We start from the raw sequence: 16,056 nt of genomic DNA on the forward strand, positions 1-16,056 counted from the left end.
GATTTCTGTTTCTAATTATTTTTCTAGTTACGTTGTCCTAAGCATCAAAAATTTATCAACCAGATCCCACCATCTCCTTTGAACCCACTAGAAACTAACATGACTTCTAACTTGACAGCATAATGTGAGATCACGAGAAAAGTAACGAGGTACTCACATGACTCAATATAAATTATCTACATGACTCACATGAGTTTTAACACAGCGTTATAGGAGTCGGCTGAGTCCACAGGGACTCGACCAAGTAACTCGACCTTGGCCATAGTTGGGGCAAGTTCCTCAGTAACTCACCCACCCTTATAAAGCTCTTAAAAAAATGTAGAGAGAGAGAGAGACAGAGAGAGCACCACTATATTACTGACAATTAAGGTTTTTGATAATTTGAATATTTTTAAGATGATTTGGGAACTTCATATTTTTTCCCTTTTTATAAATTTTCTGAAATATTCAAGTTCTAAGTCATAATTTTCAATAATCCATCTTTTATAGGTTTTTTTTTTGTCTTTTTAATCTTCTAATAGTTCTACTAGCTCTTTTATTTTTGGAAAATTGTTTCATGCGGCGGAGACCGCATTTCTACATTTGCGGTCCCCAAGGTATAAAGCATCCATCTTAAAGACGGATGCGAATAGGTGGTCCATCTAAAAATAATTGAAACTAATGGTCCAAATGTTTCTTCATAGAATTATTATTTTTAAGTTTCAAAATTTATTTATTTTTTCATATTCATGATCTCCATGTTAGAGGTTACATGTCCTTAAAAATTAGGTCCAAAAATCCATCTCAAAGATAGATTTTTAAGAGGTGACTCATTTCTACATGCACTCATAGAAACCGTGTCCTTTATTTTTTTATCATTTTTAACTTTTTTTTTTTTTTTAAAATTGCCCTTTCTTTTGACTTTCTTTTCATTTTTTCTATATAGCTGGGCCGAGTCCACTCGAACTTGGCCGAGTTGATCGCCTTGGCCAAGGGCCGAGGCAATTTCCAAAACAATGGTTCTAACAACAGGATTGAACATCTTTTTTTCTCCCAAAAAAATAAAAATAATTAAAAAAACAACACATTAGAACGTGAATAGAAGAGTGTACATATTCCAGACAATGTAACTCTTAATTACCCCAGCTTTCCAAAAGGTTGCTCAAAACGAAGATATTTGATCATGCAATTACACAACAAGGAACAGGTTTTTAAACTCACCTCTCCCATGCTGTAGGAACTCAGACCCTCAAAAAGGCATTCTTCTTGAAAGCAGAATGAGCGCCATTCTTTGGAAGCAATGAAGTGAATATTCTGCAAGAGAAAACTCTAACCCACCAAAAATGCATTGGTTAAAGGGATGATTAATATTTGAAAACATAAAGAAATTCATGATAAATGAGAAGAAGAGGGACTTTTTTGGAAGAACCCATATCTTGAAATTGAACTCGCATGCATTGCATTTTGTCGCTCAATTGTTTGGTGACATCTCTGAACTTATGAGCTTCCAGCCATCAAATTTGTCTAAGTATCCATGAAGTAGACACCAATGATCACTACTGTGGCCACTAACCTCTTTCTTTTCAATATGACCACAACCTAATGCTTCAGCTCTTTCATAATTTCAAAATATAAAGGCTGATACATCTGAAATAAAAAATGTACTAAGTGAATGAATGTCCATCGCTCAGCGACATTCTTAATCAAAGATACATCTAAACTGAAGTGGCCAGAACATCTCATAGATCACCATATTCTCCTTTTCACTTGCAACATTTTTCTGTCCTCACATACGCGATGCACACTGCATGATGACCATGAGCAGTAAACAAAAACAATAAAATAACCAAAATTTAAATTACCCATATTTATCAGAAACCTTGCTGCCCTGTACCCACCATTCTATGTCCATGCATTGCACAGCCAGAAAGAAAAGTGCGCCAAATTAGAAAATTGGGGCAAAATGGCATGTCTTTGATAAATCTTTCGGCCTCATCCACACAACCACATCGACAAAGCATATCAACCACACATGCATAGTGATCCATCTCAGGCTCAATCCCATGAATCTTTCTCATAGCCTCAAACATAGCCAGCCCTTCCTGTACCAACCCACCATGACTGCATGCTCTGAGAACCGCCATGAAAGCTACACGATCAGGCTTGATACCCTCCAATTGCATCTCCTCAAAGCATTTGATGGCTTCTTTACTACACCCATGAAGACCAAGTGCAGATATCATAGCAGTCCATGACACCACATTTTTTTCAGGAATTCTTTGAAAGACTTTGATAGAGCTCTCAAGACTCCCACACTTAGCATACATGTTCACAAGCACATTAAGGAGAAACCCATCGGAACGGTTAATATCAGCTTTGAACATTAAGCCATGAATTGCACTGCCTAGTCCAAGGTTGCATGTCTCTGAACAAATGCTCAAGATGCTTACAAATGTGTAATTATCAGGCATTTCATTGCTACTTTGCATGTGGTGAAGGAGTTCAAATGCCACTTGGTAATCGTGATTTCGAGTACAAGCTGCAATTAGGGTATTCCAAGAGATCATGTCGGGTTCTTGGATAGTGGAAAGGAGCACGCAAGCTTCTGAGTATTGGCCTTTTTTGCTATAATTTGCAGCAATAATGTTAGAAGGTATTACAGTTAGTGAAGACATTTGGGTGGCAAAGTCACTGGCTTCAGACATGAGGCCGTTTCTTGCATACATGGCAGCAATTGAGCTCCCCACATACGCATCTTGATCGAAAGAAGTTCTTATGGCTTGAGAATGAAGCTGTAACCCACCTTCTAGATTAGATGATTTAAGAGCACCTGAATATGTGTACTCATTAGGTATTACATCAGAATTCAGCATTCTTTTAAAAAGCAATTGGGCCAGTTGCCGATGGACTATGTGATTGGAATTAGAATAGCCAGAGATCAAAGCATTCCAGGAGACCACATTTCTCTCGGGCATCTCCTCAAAAACTAGATGAGCATCCCATAAATCATCGCATTTTGCATACATATCAACCAATGCACTACCAACAAAAATATTAACATTGAGATTGCTCTTGATGGTCTTAGCATGGATATATCTACCAAAACACAAGCTACTCAAGCTACTACAAGAGGTAAGAATGGTGGAAAAAGTGGTGTAGCTGGCTGATAAGCCATGCAAATTCATGAACAAGAAAAGCTCCAACATTTTCTCAGGCTTGCCCCACTTTGAGAAAGCCGTGATCATGGAATTCCATGATACCACATCTCGAACACACATCATTTTGAACATCTTTTCAGCATTTCCAATGCTACCACACTTCGAGTACATGTAAATCAAAGCATTTTCCACTTCCACAAAGATTTCTCCTCCTGTTTTGATTGCTAAACCATGTACTTGCTCACCAGACTCAATTGCCTCTTGGCATGCAAAAAGAATTGCCAAGAAAGTGGGCTTGGTGGGTCTTATATGCTCTCTCAAAAGATCTCGAAACAAACACAAGGCCTCCTTGTAGCAGCCATTTTCAGCATAACCAAAAATCATTGAATTCCATGTCACCACATTACGATGAGGCATTTCATTGAACAACTTGCACGCATATTCGATATCAGATTGTCTTGCAAAGACTCTCATGAGCGTAGTCCCTGCAAATTCGTTAACAAAGAGCCCAGTTTTTATCATCAATGCCTGCAATTGAGAAGAAGCGTCATAACTTGGGTACAATGATAAGATGGTGCCAAATGTGAATTGGGTGGGCGTAAAACCATCACCCATCATTCGATAGAGGAGCTCCCAAGCTTCTTCTTCATGACCAAGCATGGCATTAGCTCTGATAATCGAGTTCCAAGAGATGGCATTTCGTTGGGGCATCATGTCAAACACTTTGCACGCATACTCAAGCTCGCCGCATTCAGAATAAAGCACGAGCAGGTTGTTTTGGGCGAAGAGAGAAGATAAGTTCGAGCCCATGACAATGGAGAGGGAGTGAAGGCGTTTAGTGGTAGAGAGAGAAGGCGCCTCTTTGCAAGCTTGGAGAAGCAAGGAAAGGCGAGTTTGGGGGTCATGGGCTTGAGTTGCAGAAATGGTGGTGAAGCCAGTTTCAGGGAATTGAGGAACGGCATCCAAGGATAGGAGTTGGAAAGAGAGAAAGAGGGAGGGGTTGCGAGTGAGAATGGGGCGTGAAGGATTGAGAAATGTAATGCAAGATGGAGAAACAAACATCCCATGTTAAGAACGAATATCGATCTAAGAAATGTGAGATGCAAAGGACTTGTTTCTACGTTTTCATTTCATGTAGGCGAAAGAAGTGAGAAGCCATTACTCTCTCCCAGTGATTTTAAAAAAAATGGGTGGGGACGGAATCCCCTGTCCGATAAGGGAATCGCTTAATATACACGAAATTGCCCGCGTCGAGTAGAGAAATGGCGATTTGTTCGGGTCTAGTAGAAAAATAGCGATTTGTTATAATAAAACGGATCAATATACAGGAAATTGTCGAGGACGGGAAGAGAAATGGCGATTTGCTACAATAAAACAGCGTTTTGCTACAAAAGCATCGTCTATAGTTAAAAATGCCGATTCACTGATTCTAACTGATTTTTCGCCGGTTTATTGTTTTTGCACGTGTTTTTTTTTACTGATTCACTATTTTTTTCACATAGTTAAACTTCGATATGAACCGTCAATTCACCAATCTAAACTGGTTTTTGTGATGACCAATTTGGACCAATGATCTGTTTTTTAAATCACGACTCTCTCCTATGGTAGCTCAAACTCACAAAAGTAGTTACAATTGTATAGGGGGAATGCTTAGCTACGATTGGAACCGGAAAAATGATTCTCATATGTGGATTGCATTTGGGAAAGAGCTTAGGGATCCTTGATAACCAAATTGTAAAACTGATCCCTAAATTGTACAATTGATCGCGAGTAAAAGACACAAGCTTGGGATTTTATGTTTTGGGCAACGTTTTTGTGCTTCTCCTACAACATAAAACTTATTCCCCCTCTATCCAACCGTCCATTTTGAATGAATGGTAGAGATGGCCCTAATTACAATGTCACGTCTCTCTACTATTTTATTTTAAGGGTGCAGTTGGCATACAGGTACATTCGTAGCTGTAGAGGTAAGGTGCACCTTCAAATTTTGTCATGGTATATAATTTTGATGTAAAATATTCTTAAGATTATCTCAAAATCTATTTTTATATCTACTTATAGAATTTTAAATTTCAAAAATGGTTAAATCAAGTAGATCTATAAACATATGAAAATATTGAAAATGGACGGTGTAGATAATATGTTGTAAAATGCACTATTTCTGACACTTACAATTTTTTTATTTTTCATGGTCATATATCTCGATGTCAAGATGATCAATCAAAGGGTTTTTCAACATTAAAACTACCTTTTTCAATGGATTTTTGATGTGCATCTGTAGTTTTACATTATAAGGTTGCATCCTTATATAAACTTTTGCCTTTAAAATTTTTTTCTATAAACCAGTTTCACACCAATTTTTGGGGATCCACTCATCTCTTAAACTCCCACCTATAAAATATTAAAAAATATTTCCAATAAAATAAAATAACTTAAAATACCCCTTGAAAGTTTTAAGGGGTATTTTGGTCATTATATTTCATAAAAAATTCTATTTAATAATTTTTTTAGATGTGCCCCATTGATAATATGACATGTACTAAATTTCATATCCATACAATATGTAAGAAATAAAAAAAAATACTCTAAGACATCAGATTTAGATCAAAACGGTTAGTGTCTCACTTGATCGAAATTGGATGGCTGGATGAGGGGGGAAGTATATATCTTCTTTGCAGTAGGGGAAGTATAGAAGCCTTTCCCTTATGTTTTTTTCCATCTTTGAGACTGACATACAAAGGAATTTATTTAAGGATTGTATACTCTATGACCGTATATCTTTGAAACAATGGGGTAAGAATGATTCCTAGCCATCAAAAATTAAATTAAACACCTTAGAGTATGTTATAAAATTCGAGAAATTTTTTTTTGGGCTTCGAGATTGATAAATTAAATACTCTTAGCCATCCAATTTCAATGTACAAAGATCTTATTGCATATATTTTCATTTGGTTTAACCTCGAAACTCTAACATTATCTTTGTTATTTCTAATTTGAATGAATGAAAAGTGTATTGTGCATTAGGGGAGACAATTCTACATTAATGTCGCCTGACACATTGAGGATGGATGTAAAAAGATGGTAGTCCTGCAAAAAAAATCCATAGTATGAGATTATTTTTCAAAAGATATCATTTTTATTTTTTAAGATTTATTTATATTTAAATGTTAATGATGCCCATGCTAGAGATTATATATTTCTAAAAAATTAGGTTCAAAACTAATCTGAAAAATATATCATGGAGAGAGGGAGCGTATCTACATGTGCTGACTCATAAAAACCATGTCCTAATTTAAAAGGAAAAATCTAAGTATAGTTATACCTCAATAAATGAATCAGTGAGGTGATCATATCAACCAATTTAATTGGTCAATTTTTTAAAATATTTTCACTTGGGTACCTCTTTAACTATTTTAGTAAAAAATGTCCAAATTGCTTGCAATTTGGAATCATCTTTGGTAATTTTTCTAACTAAGTCATTGGACGCTCCGAAAAGTGAATTGTCATATTTAATCAACTAAAATAAGGGTTTAAGAAAACCCAAGACGCCAAGTGAACAACCAGATGACAACACATTTGGGGCCAAATTCGCCACATTCTATATAATAGAAACACATGTTTTTCATATATCAAATACTGGGAATGGACAAGTTTCAGAGGTTGAATCCTCTGTTATAAGTTATATCAGCTTGACTTAGGCCGAATACCCTTGATTCGGGCCTTGAAACCTATACATTCGATTTTAGAAAAGGCAATATACAATCATACATGATGAAAACAACACCATGGGCATATGGGCCTGTATTCCTGAGCTTAAACGTATGAGTACTGTGATATGACTTGTTCTTCTTTGAGATCGGGCTTCAAGTGTGCTTGAAAAACTATAATATATCTCTCTATATCAGATATGACTCAGAAAACAGTCATATAAGGGACAACTTCTGGCGATACAATTATTTTCTATCTTTCTCTCACACTATCTCGTTGATTCAATCGTCTCAATCCAAAGGAATCGAACCCCTCGCTTTATCAAGAAAGGGCGTTTATGTAGATTCATTAACTCTTAACCACAAAATTTTCAGCCATTATCCATCTATTGGTCTACATCCTCAAAATTATGAAGTGATGAGCATGAAAAGTATGATCCTCGGCATATCCTTTGATCGTACGTCTTCAACTTCTTAATCCAGTCTTCAAAGTGATAATTATATATTTCAAATACTAGACAGGTGTCTACTGATGATAATCACACATCTCAGTCAATGCTCATCCTCAATTTGAATTCACGGATCTCAAATCCAACAAGGACACCACGTGAGAAACATCAGGGAGGTTGTCATCCTTTTTAAGTTAAGCTTCTGTAGCATTGTCCTGATATGCGTTTATATTTCTTCAACTTATTTCAGATGGTAGATATATTGATTCTAAAAATTAATGGGGTAAAAGAAGACTCAAATGTGAACACAACGGTCCAAGTTTCACTTTAAATGGATCACAGTTGATAGAGATATTGTCCGTTGAAGTAAACTCATTTCTGTTGGAAATTGCGCCAGTTGAACGAGTATGATACCAGTAGATTTCGGGTCAAACCGCTTCTTAATGACAAATCCTTTGAATTTGAAATTTTGTGAACTGTAAGAGGACGCAAATACGAACATAACAGTCCAAGTCACACTTTAAATGGATCATGGATGAGAGAGATCTCATCCATCCAAATTAACATATTTCGGATGGAAATTACATCGGCAAGACAAGTGGATTTTGGGTAGAACCGCTTTCAAATGACAAATCCTTTGAATATAAAATTTGTTGAGATGATAGATGACTCAGAGCTGAACACAATAGTCTAAGTTTCGCCTCAAATAGATCTCAGATGAGAAAGATATGATCCATCCAAGTTATTATGTTTCTGTTGGAAATTGTGTCAGCATAACCTGTGGATTTCGGATGCAACCACTTCAAATGTACAAGTCAATAAATGTTGCACCTTTTAAGAATAATAAATCATTGAATCACGAATCCAACAGTCCTGGTCTCATGAGCAAATTCTTCATATCGAGGGAGAAATCTCAATTGGTGATTAGGTGTTATCTTAGCTGTAACGTACAGGGGATAGAGCTTTTAAGCCTCCAACTGCCAGACGATGTGGATTATGGGTTAAGCCACCTCCAATTGATATTAAACTTCAGAGATATAGTTATAATGCCTCAAACATGAGCCCTTAAGAGTCTCAACTTAATTCTGAAACTTGAAGTTCTAAGGGTATCAGTCAAGGCATATCTTAACTAATGGTGAATATGGACATGGGTTAAACCAAGTTCAAATATTGCCCAAGTTATATCACACATGTACTTTAAGGCATATGATACCTTAACATGTATATCTTTAGGGATTTATCTCAATATATCAATATATGGCAAGGCTTTCATTACGCTCTACCTGTTAAAACCCTATATTTTTTACTGACAACTTAAAAGAGTCATATCGCATCTCTCCCAAAACTCCTCCAATATCAAGTGGAGAGGCATCCATGTGTCATGGGAGTATATGTATCCCAGAGTTTAATCTCAAATTGAAACATCTTCATGATCTCTTATTATAAACCGTAAGTTACGATGCACATGCATAACTAACGATGGATTTGAGAAAATATTTATATCAAACCACGTCAAGTTCCTCCACATATCATATGGATAGGCACATTGAGCCTTAAGAGTATATGTATCCTAAAACTTGCCTCATAATAAGATGGTTTTCATATCTTCTATCATCAACTGTGAGTTAAACTTGAATATTCTTAACTAACGAGCTATGATATATGTTATCGATCGTAAGTCAGAACATGTAGAGGCTAACTGACGAGTCGGGGTCCGAAGCCATATTGTGGCCTTCATATCATGAATCTTGAGCATATCATATCTTCATATCTGAGTAAGTATTATCAAGAACTATGCTCAAATCTTATCGACCATCTGTTAATACAGTTATCAAGTGTGCGTTACAAACTCCACTTTAAATTAGCATCTTCAATCGATCAAGTGTTCGTTGGAACACACTTAGTTTCATATGTGACTAAGAACACACCCAATAGTCATATGAGCCAAATGATCTAAATATCCTATTATTCTATATTTCAAGTCCCGAGAAGTAATTAGGTTCCAAACTTGGAGCAAGAGTTTTTAATAAATAAATATGCTCTAGTTTTGGAATGCACAACAATTAGTGGTACTAAGGTCATTTAACTTGAGTAACTTAAGCGGGTCAAACTACGAAAATACTCTCACGTCAAGGTTCCCAACTTAAACTATGGGTAATTTGAATATTTTTAACAAAAATAGCTTAAGTGGTGACAATCAAACATACCACCCAACCCCATAGCCCCCAAAAAACTACAAGGTTAAAAAACAATGGCGTCATTTTGATGGCCAAATAGATCTAAGTCTTTCATAGGAAACATCAATTTTTTTCTCCTTTGAAACTTGTGCTGGCAATCTAGCTCTAAATGTTCTTTATGGGCAATATCGTGTCAGGTTTAAATTCATAAATTAGGTTTGAGTTTATATATATCTACATGGATGATCTATAATTTACAACCCTTCAAAATATAAAGATTAATGCTAAAATGAGTTGTGAAAGATGAATTTATTAACTACGTGATTTCTTTTTAAAATAAAATTACTTTTTATGATATCTTGCTTATCAAGTAAATATGTATGTATAATTGTCACAAAAAGACAATAGGCATTCCTGTCATGAGGAGAAAAATTGAAATTTTTATTAGAAGACAAGAGTATTCTATAAATAAAGTTTCGAAACATTAACTTCTCAAGTGTTCTATAATTCCAGACTGTGCTTTACACCGAAGAATATATACATACATACATACATACATACATATAGGACGATGTTCGGTGCATGTTACTTTGGTTTTCTTTGATCTCTCGCAGATATTATCTCTTATCACAACTCTTTCTCTCCCTATTTAAGCTTGCCAAAGTTTCTCTCTATCTCACTTCATTCCTCTCTCTCTCTCTCTCTCTCTCTTTCTCTCTCTCTCTACCTAGGTGTTAGATACATAAAATAGCCAAGACAAGGCGGAATAGTTGCCAAAGAGGGAGTGTTAGTTAATGATGCCCCATTCAAGAGAACTAAGGGCAATTCAGTGATGAAATTTAGGCAGACTACCAACGTATCATGTGAAATATGTGGTGCATCAGTCCATTAACGGGGAACAATGTGTTATGGATGATTTTAGCACCCAAATTGACATACTTATATGGCTTTTATCAAGTTATCCATTTGTAGATTGAGGAAGCATTGATTTGGGTAACTATGATTTAATCCCCAGGCATAATAGTAATGAATATTTGGGTTGATCAGAATCCACTTCTTGTAAATGTTCTTGTGCAGCAAGAATTTTTGTGACTCAAGATCTGTGGTTCAAATCTCTTGATCCAATGTTATCGAGCCTCTATTTGGAATTGAATAGCATTGCTTCATGATTATTGTCCTCGAAGTTTTATCTGGAGAACAAAAAAAGCCTTAATGGTCATGCAATTAGATGCAAGTAATAGGCTTGACTGAAACCTCAATTTCATCCTTAATCCGATTTTAATTTTTCAGAATTATTGCTCAAAATGATATTATAGAGAATTAAATGAGGATGTTTTTCCTCAATTTTCAGCTTAATAAACTCAAGGATGAATGATATTTCACAATACCATGTGAGGCTCATTTTAACTTTTTTCTTTCTTGAGAATGGTTTCAAATGAAGTATAAATGACTTGAAATTTGAACAGTAGGCTTGAAATCCCTTATATTGAAAGCCTCCAAAATTTCATCCCTCTTCGAGATCATTTGGTATGACTTTTGATCAATTGAAAGACTCTTTTCAATTCACAACTGTGGGATTCGAATGGATGTCTATGGAATCCAAATTTATCCCTTGGCAAAGTGGCTCAAATGAGGTAAAAAACGACTTAAACGTTTTGTGGTTGCCTTGAGGTGCTTTAGATTAATGTTAGACAAACAAGCTGGTTCGAACCGGATCTGGGTTTGACCCGGTTCGATTCCTAGGAACCAGCCTATGGGTGGATCCTATGAAGCCCAGTTTCAGTGGTTAAGTTTCAAAGTGAAAAGGTTTACAAAAAATCATTAAAAATAAAAGACTAATTTAGTTATAATGTGCTCTTATATTGTTTTTTTATCATTTTTTGCAAAGATAGGAACATATTTTGGCCGTGAATACTTATTGTTACATTTTTTCCATAGTTTTTAGATTATTTCTAAAATACCCCTAGTCACGTGCTAATTTTTCAAAAACTATCTTTTCACTACTTTATACTTTAAAAATATTTTTCACATTTTTTAGGGACTTTTTTACCTTTTTTCTGAGCCTATAGCTACATTCTATTCCCAAATCGTGTTTTCAAACACTGCCTTAGATTAAACATCCAACAATTTTCACTCATTCTAAGGACATTGACCAAGTCTTTGACCTCACCCTCCATTTGACCAATGGTGAAGACTTCTATGCCTCCAGTAGGTTCAGTTTTGATGAAACTTGGTGGAGAGGTTTCTTTTGGTCTGTCTTTGTATCCAAATTTCGTCGTCATATGATGTTTACTCTTCGTTTTTTTGATGATTATAGCATTTTAGGGAGCTACAGGGTCCTATTGCTTCAAATTTTTATAAAGGAATCTTTTTTAGGAATTTAGCTCTCTCGCCAATTTTTACCCCATTCCAAGACCAATTAGGGGCTCTTTGGTGGATACTTCGTATATCTTTTTCTGTTTATATATATAATGTTAACAATAAGTTTTTATTAATGTAAGGAGAGAAACTCCAAAAGTACAATTCCAAAAAGGAAAAATGGGAAAGAAGCCTAACTTCAAAGAAAGACAAACCAACACTCCCAAAACACAAACAATCACTAAACCTTATAGACCCTACTTTATTGACATACTTAGAGACCCCATTGACCACTTAAGCAAGCATTGTGAATTCCTCTCTAATCCCAAAGCTCGAGCCCCATCAACTCAATTTCACTCCAAATCACCATTCCTTCAACAAGAAACACACATGTCGGGGTTGGTCCGACCCCCCCCCCAACGCCCAAATACTCTCGCTAAGCCCATGGTGGTGTCTAAAGAGAGTCGATGATACCAACCACCATAAGTAAGGTGTAAAAGATAGGGTAAGAGAGAAGAAGGTGGGAAGGGGAACCAGAGAGGGGGAAGTTGGGGAACCAAGACAAGGACATACAGAAAAAGGTTGTAGACATAATGTTGCGTAAGGCCAGAACTGGAGATCTTACTCCAAAAGGAGCACAATCCTCCACGACAGGAAAAAGTGGCCTTCAATGAAGGGGAATTTCAGTGTCATGAAAAACTCAAGAGCCCTAAAAAGCTCACGACGGGGTCTCAGATCCCCAAAGAACGGAAAACTCGATCTTAGGCATTAACATTTCTAGAGGAGATGAAAGTCGATGAAAAGAGATAAAGTGCAGAAGAATTAGAAGACCATGAATGAGGGGTGAGGAGGGAAGCTATGGATAGAAGAGACGAGACAACAGGGCGAAGAAAAGAGAGAGGAGGGAGAGGTACTTTGTTACCCTAAAAGCGAAAGAGCAGTAAAAAACAAGGCTGTAAAAAAGAGCCTGGAAAGCCTAGCCTCTAAGGTAGAGAGAGTGAAGGGGAGAGAGGGAGATATATGTATATATATAAAGGAAAAAGAGACAGAGGGAAAGAGAGAGAGGATGAGAGATAGAGGGGGAGAGAGAAAGAGAGAGCGAAAATGTAAAACACAAAGTGACTGGTGGTTGGATCTATCTCACAAAGTTACTAGATCTGAAGTATCGATGGCTAGATCTTCCTGGGTGGTGTCTAGGTCTAGCCCGTTGGAGGGTAGATCTAGCTCTATAGAAGCAAGATCACGTATTGCTGCTGCTGTTGGGCAGCAGCAATGGTTGTCGGTGGCTGGATCTATCGCACAAAGCGGCTAGAGTTGACATATCGATGGCTAGTTCTGCATTGCTGAAGTCTAGATCTAGCCCGTTGGAGGCTAGATCTGGCTCTTTAAATGCAAGATCTGGTGTTGTTGCTACTGCTATTGGGCTGTGGCGATTGATGATGCTAGGTAGTGGCTACGTCTAGGAGGTGGCAATGATTGCTGTTATGCAATGGCTATGTCTAAGGGGTGGCAATGGCTACTACTAAGCAGTGGCTGCTACTATTGGGCAATGTCTCTCGCTCTCTAGGAGGTGGCAATGGTTGTTGCTAGGCAGTGGCTACTGCTAAGTGATAGCGATGGTTGCTACTAGGCGATAAAGGAATTAGGGCTGATTTTCTCGCCAATACATCTGACATGTTAATTGATGGTAAACATGTGGATACTTCATATATCAAGTGGTCCAAATAAATAGTCGCAATATCCTTCCACGCGCTTTATGTCATTTTGAGGGTGGACATGACCACCTTACTATGTTTCTATGTTTATCTTGATGAGTCTTTGGCCTTTATCTAAATGCCACGTTTGGGCTCTTTTAACACTTGGGTGATCCAAAACGCACCCAAACAAGGCTTTGTCAGATAGACAATGTCGATCTTAGAATATCGCATTATGCACTCTCTTCTTGTTCCTAATAACATTTTCAACGATAGTATTATTGGGTATGCGGCCTTCAAAGGCCTTGAGAGAAGCTCGTGACTATAGTGATATTGTACTTTAATGGGGGTGCGGTCTATATGGAACCAAAGATGCATACTTTATAATGCCCATTGACTCAACTATGTTGGATGGTCTAGGCTAGGGATGGGAATCCAAAATCCTTTAATCCAAGGTATAAGGCACAATCATGGATAGTTTACAAAGTTATCCCTTGTTGAGGTTAAAGAGATGCTCATACTAGATTAGCGAGGCATTAATCAGTCTCCTATGTGAACTTAGTGGCTAGTACGGGTAAGGGTAAGGGTCAAAATCCTCAACATTACCCCGTATAGGATGTATAAATGATAGCCACATCAATGTGAAGTGATCCATCGGGGTAATATATGTACATGTGCTGAAGAGACGCTTCATACGCCGCTGCGATATTGTGCATGTGCCTGTGTGAGACATTACTTATCCTTAGGGGAAGTTGGGATCACTATACTAGAATGTGTTTTTTCTCTTTATTAATCAACTTTGATCAACCAAACATGAGCCTCAGTGATTGACTAGGGTTATGGGTTCTACTGGGTTAGATTACGAAAGAGTATGGACCACAGGAACTAGCATAAGTGGAGTACCTTAAAATATTCCCATATTTCTGACATCATAGATTCAATTATCTTTTAGTCGTATCCTTTTATGTTTTATAAAATTATGAATTACACAAACAGATTTTTGAAGTGCATTACATATGTTATTTATGCGTATAAAATTATGAATTACAAAAACAAATTTTCAAAGTGCATTATGTATTTTATTTCTGCATAAAAAAATTTAATCCAAAATAAATGTACTTTTCAACATAAAAATATATGACACATTTTCTAAATTTTCAGAGACATTTGGGGGCTTATAGCCAAAGGCCCACACGTGGAAGGATCCCTATAATGGGGGAGCGCTTTCTAGGGCTCCTAAGCCCATTCACCTCACTCTTTCCTCTTCCTTTCCTATTTGTTTTGACATAGTTAAGTTGGTAATAGTCTTGGAGAAGTTTCAAAAGTTAAGAAACTTCAATTAAGTGTTTGAAAAGGTTTTGAAAGCTTCTAGATGATTGTAAGAAGGATAAACTAAATCTTTTGGATAAGCATATGACTTTTTTAGATTAAAAGAGAATAAGTCATACGGATAAGGTTTCTAGCTCCTTCCGTTATGATGGCTAATTTAGCGAAGTAAGAGCAGAGATTAGAAGTATCTATTCCTCCCATAGATTGCCTCAATTGTCTAAATTGAATATCAAATAAGATGGCAAATCCTAGCCCAGGTACCATATAAATAGTGTGTCCTACCCTATTGTTTTATACACATCAAAGAAGCCTCTCTCTCTACCTTATTCTTTTCCAAGTAATAATTTTTTTTTCCCTTCTAGTACCAATTAATCTTGTATTTTTGGTTTTTAAATTTCAATATTTTTTTTCCCATCAAACTTTTCAACCTCAAACTTGTGGGTTGCTATTTTTTTAGATTCATATTTGATATGGTGTTCTCCCCACAACAACAAACTCAACACCTCAAAACAACTTACCAATCATCGGCAAGCCAATTATAAGAAAACAAGATGCCAAAGAATAACAATATATGAAATAGATTTGAGAAAAATTTTAAAAAATAACCAAAACAAATGAAATGGGAATCCAACAAGCAACAACGCAAGCACAATGCGAAAACATACCAAGTTATATGGTTCAACCCAAATGGGCTACATCCACAGACAATTGGCAAAGATGCACTATCAAGGCCGCTATTATAAGTTTTGTGGGTTTTATAGATATTACCTAATGAATAAGAAAGTTTAAATTGATTTTCCTATCATAATAACATTATCAATCAATTTCTTTCTTTGATACCTCCCACAAATTCTGTCACCACAAAGAAACACTAATAAACCAGCCTAAGACAAGGGCACACCAATGCTAGGGTTTGCCAATGGATAGACAAAACCACCAAACTTTTTCTCTAAAAATTTTCTCCAATCAATATTCTCTCTCTCTACAAATGACTTATATATGCCAACATAAAGGCCATTTTATATTGACCAAAATACTCTCACACAAGGAGGGAAAAGTCAAATGGGAGGTGGTTTTATATCATCATCATGACAAAATTATAAAACCCAAGTTTCACTATAGTTGGAGAAATTTTGAAAGCCAAAGATAAGTTCTTTTATTTTAAAATTTGGAAATGCAAGAAATGATGGGTCCATACAGGTTAT

At 36.4% G+C, this 16,056-nt stretch overlaps 1 protein-coding gene across 1 annotated transcript; it reads right to left on the reverse strand.

Annotated features, from left to right (window-relative positions):
• Positions 1–1,413: 1,413 nt before the first annotated feature.
• On the reverse strand, positions 1,414–4,511 carry LOC18442214 (Pentatricopeptide repeat (PPR) superfamily protein). Its single transcript, XM_020672287.2, has 2 exons — positions 1,878–4,511; positions 1,414–1,626 (listed from the first exon to the last, which is right to left on the reverse strand). The coding sequence occupies exons 1-2, from the start codon at positions 4,197–4,199 to the stop codon at positions 1,579–1,581; spliced, it is 2,370 nt and encodes a 789-aa protein (XP_020527946.2). The 5' UTR covers positions 4,200–4,511; the 3' UTR covers positions 1,414–1,578.
• Positions 4,512–16,056: the final 11,545 nt, after the last annotated feature.

The sequence above is a fragment of the Amborella trichopoda genome, chromosome 1, assembly GCF_054954075.1.
Source record: "Amborella trichopoda isolate Santa Cruz 75 chromosome 1, AtrichopodaSantaCruz75HAP2 v2.0, whole genome shotgun sequence".
Classification (NCBI taxonomy): Eukaryota; Viridiplantae; Streptophyta; class Magnoliopsida; order Amborellales; family Amborellaceae; genus Amborella; species Amborella trichopoda.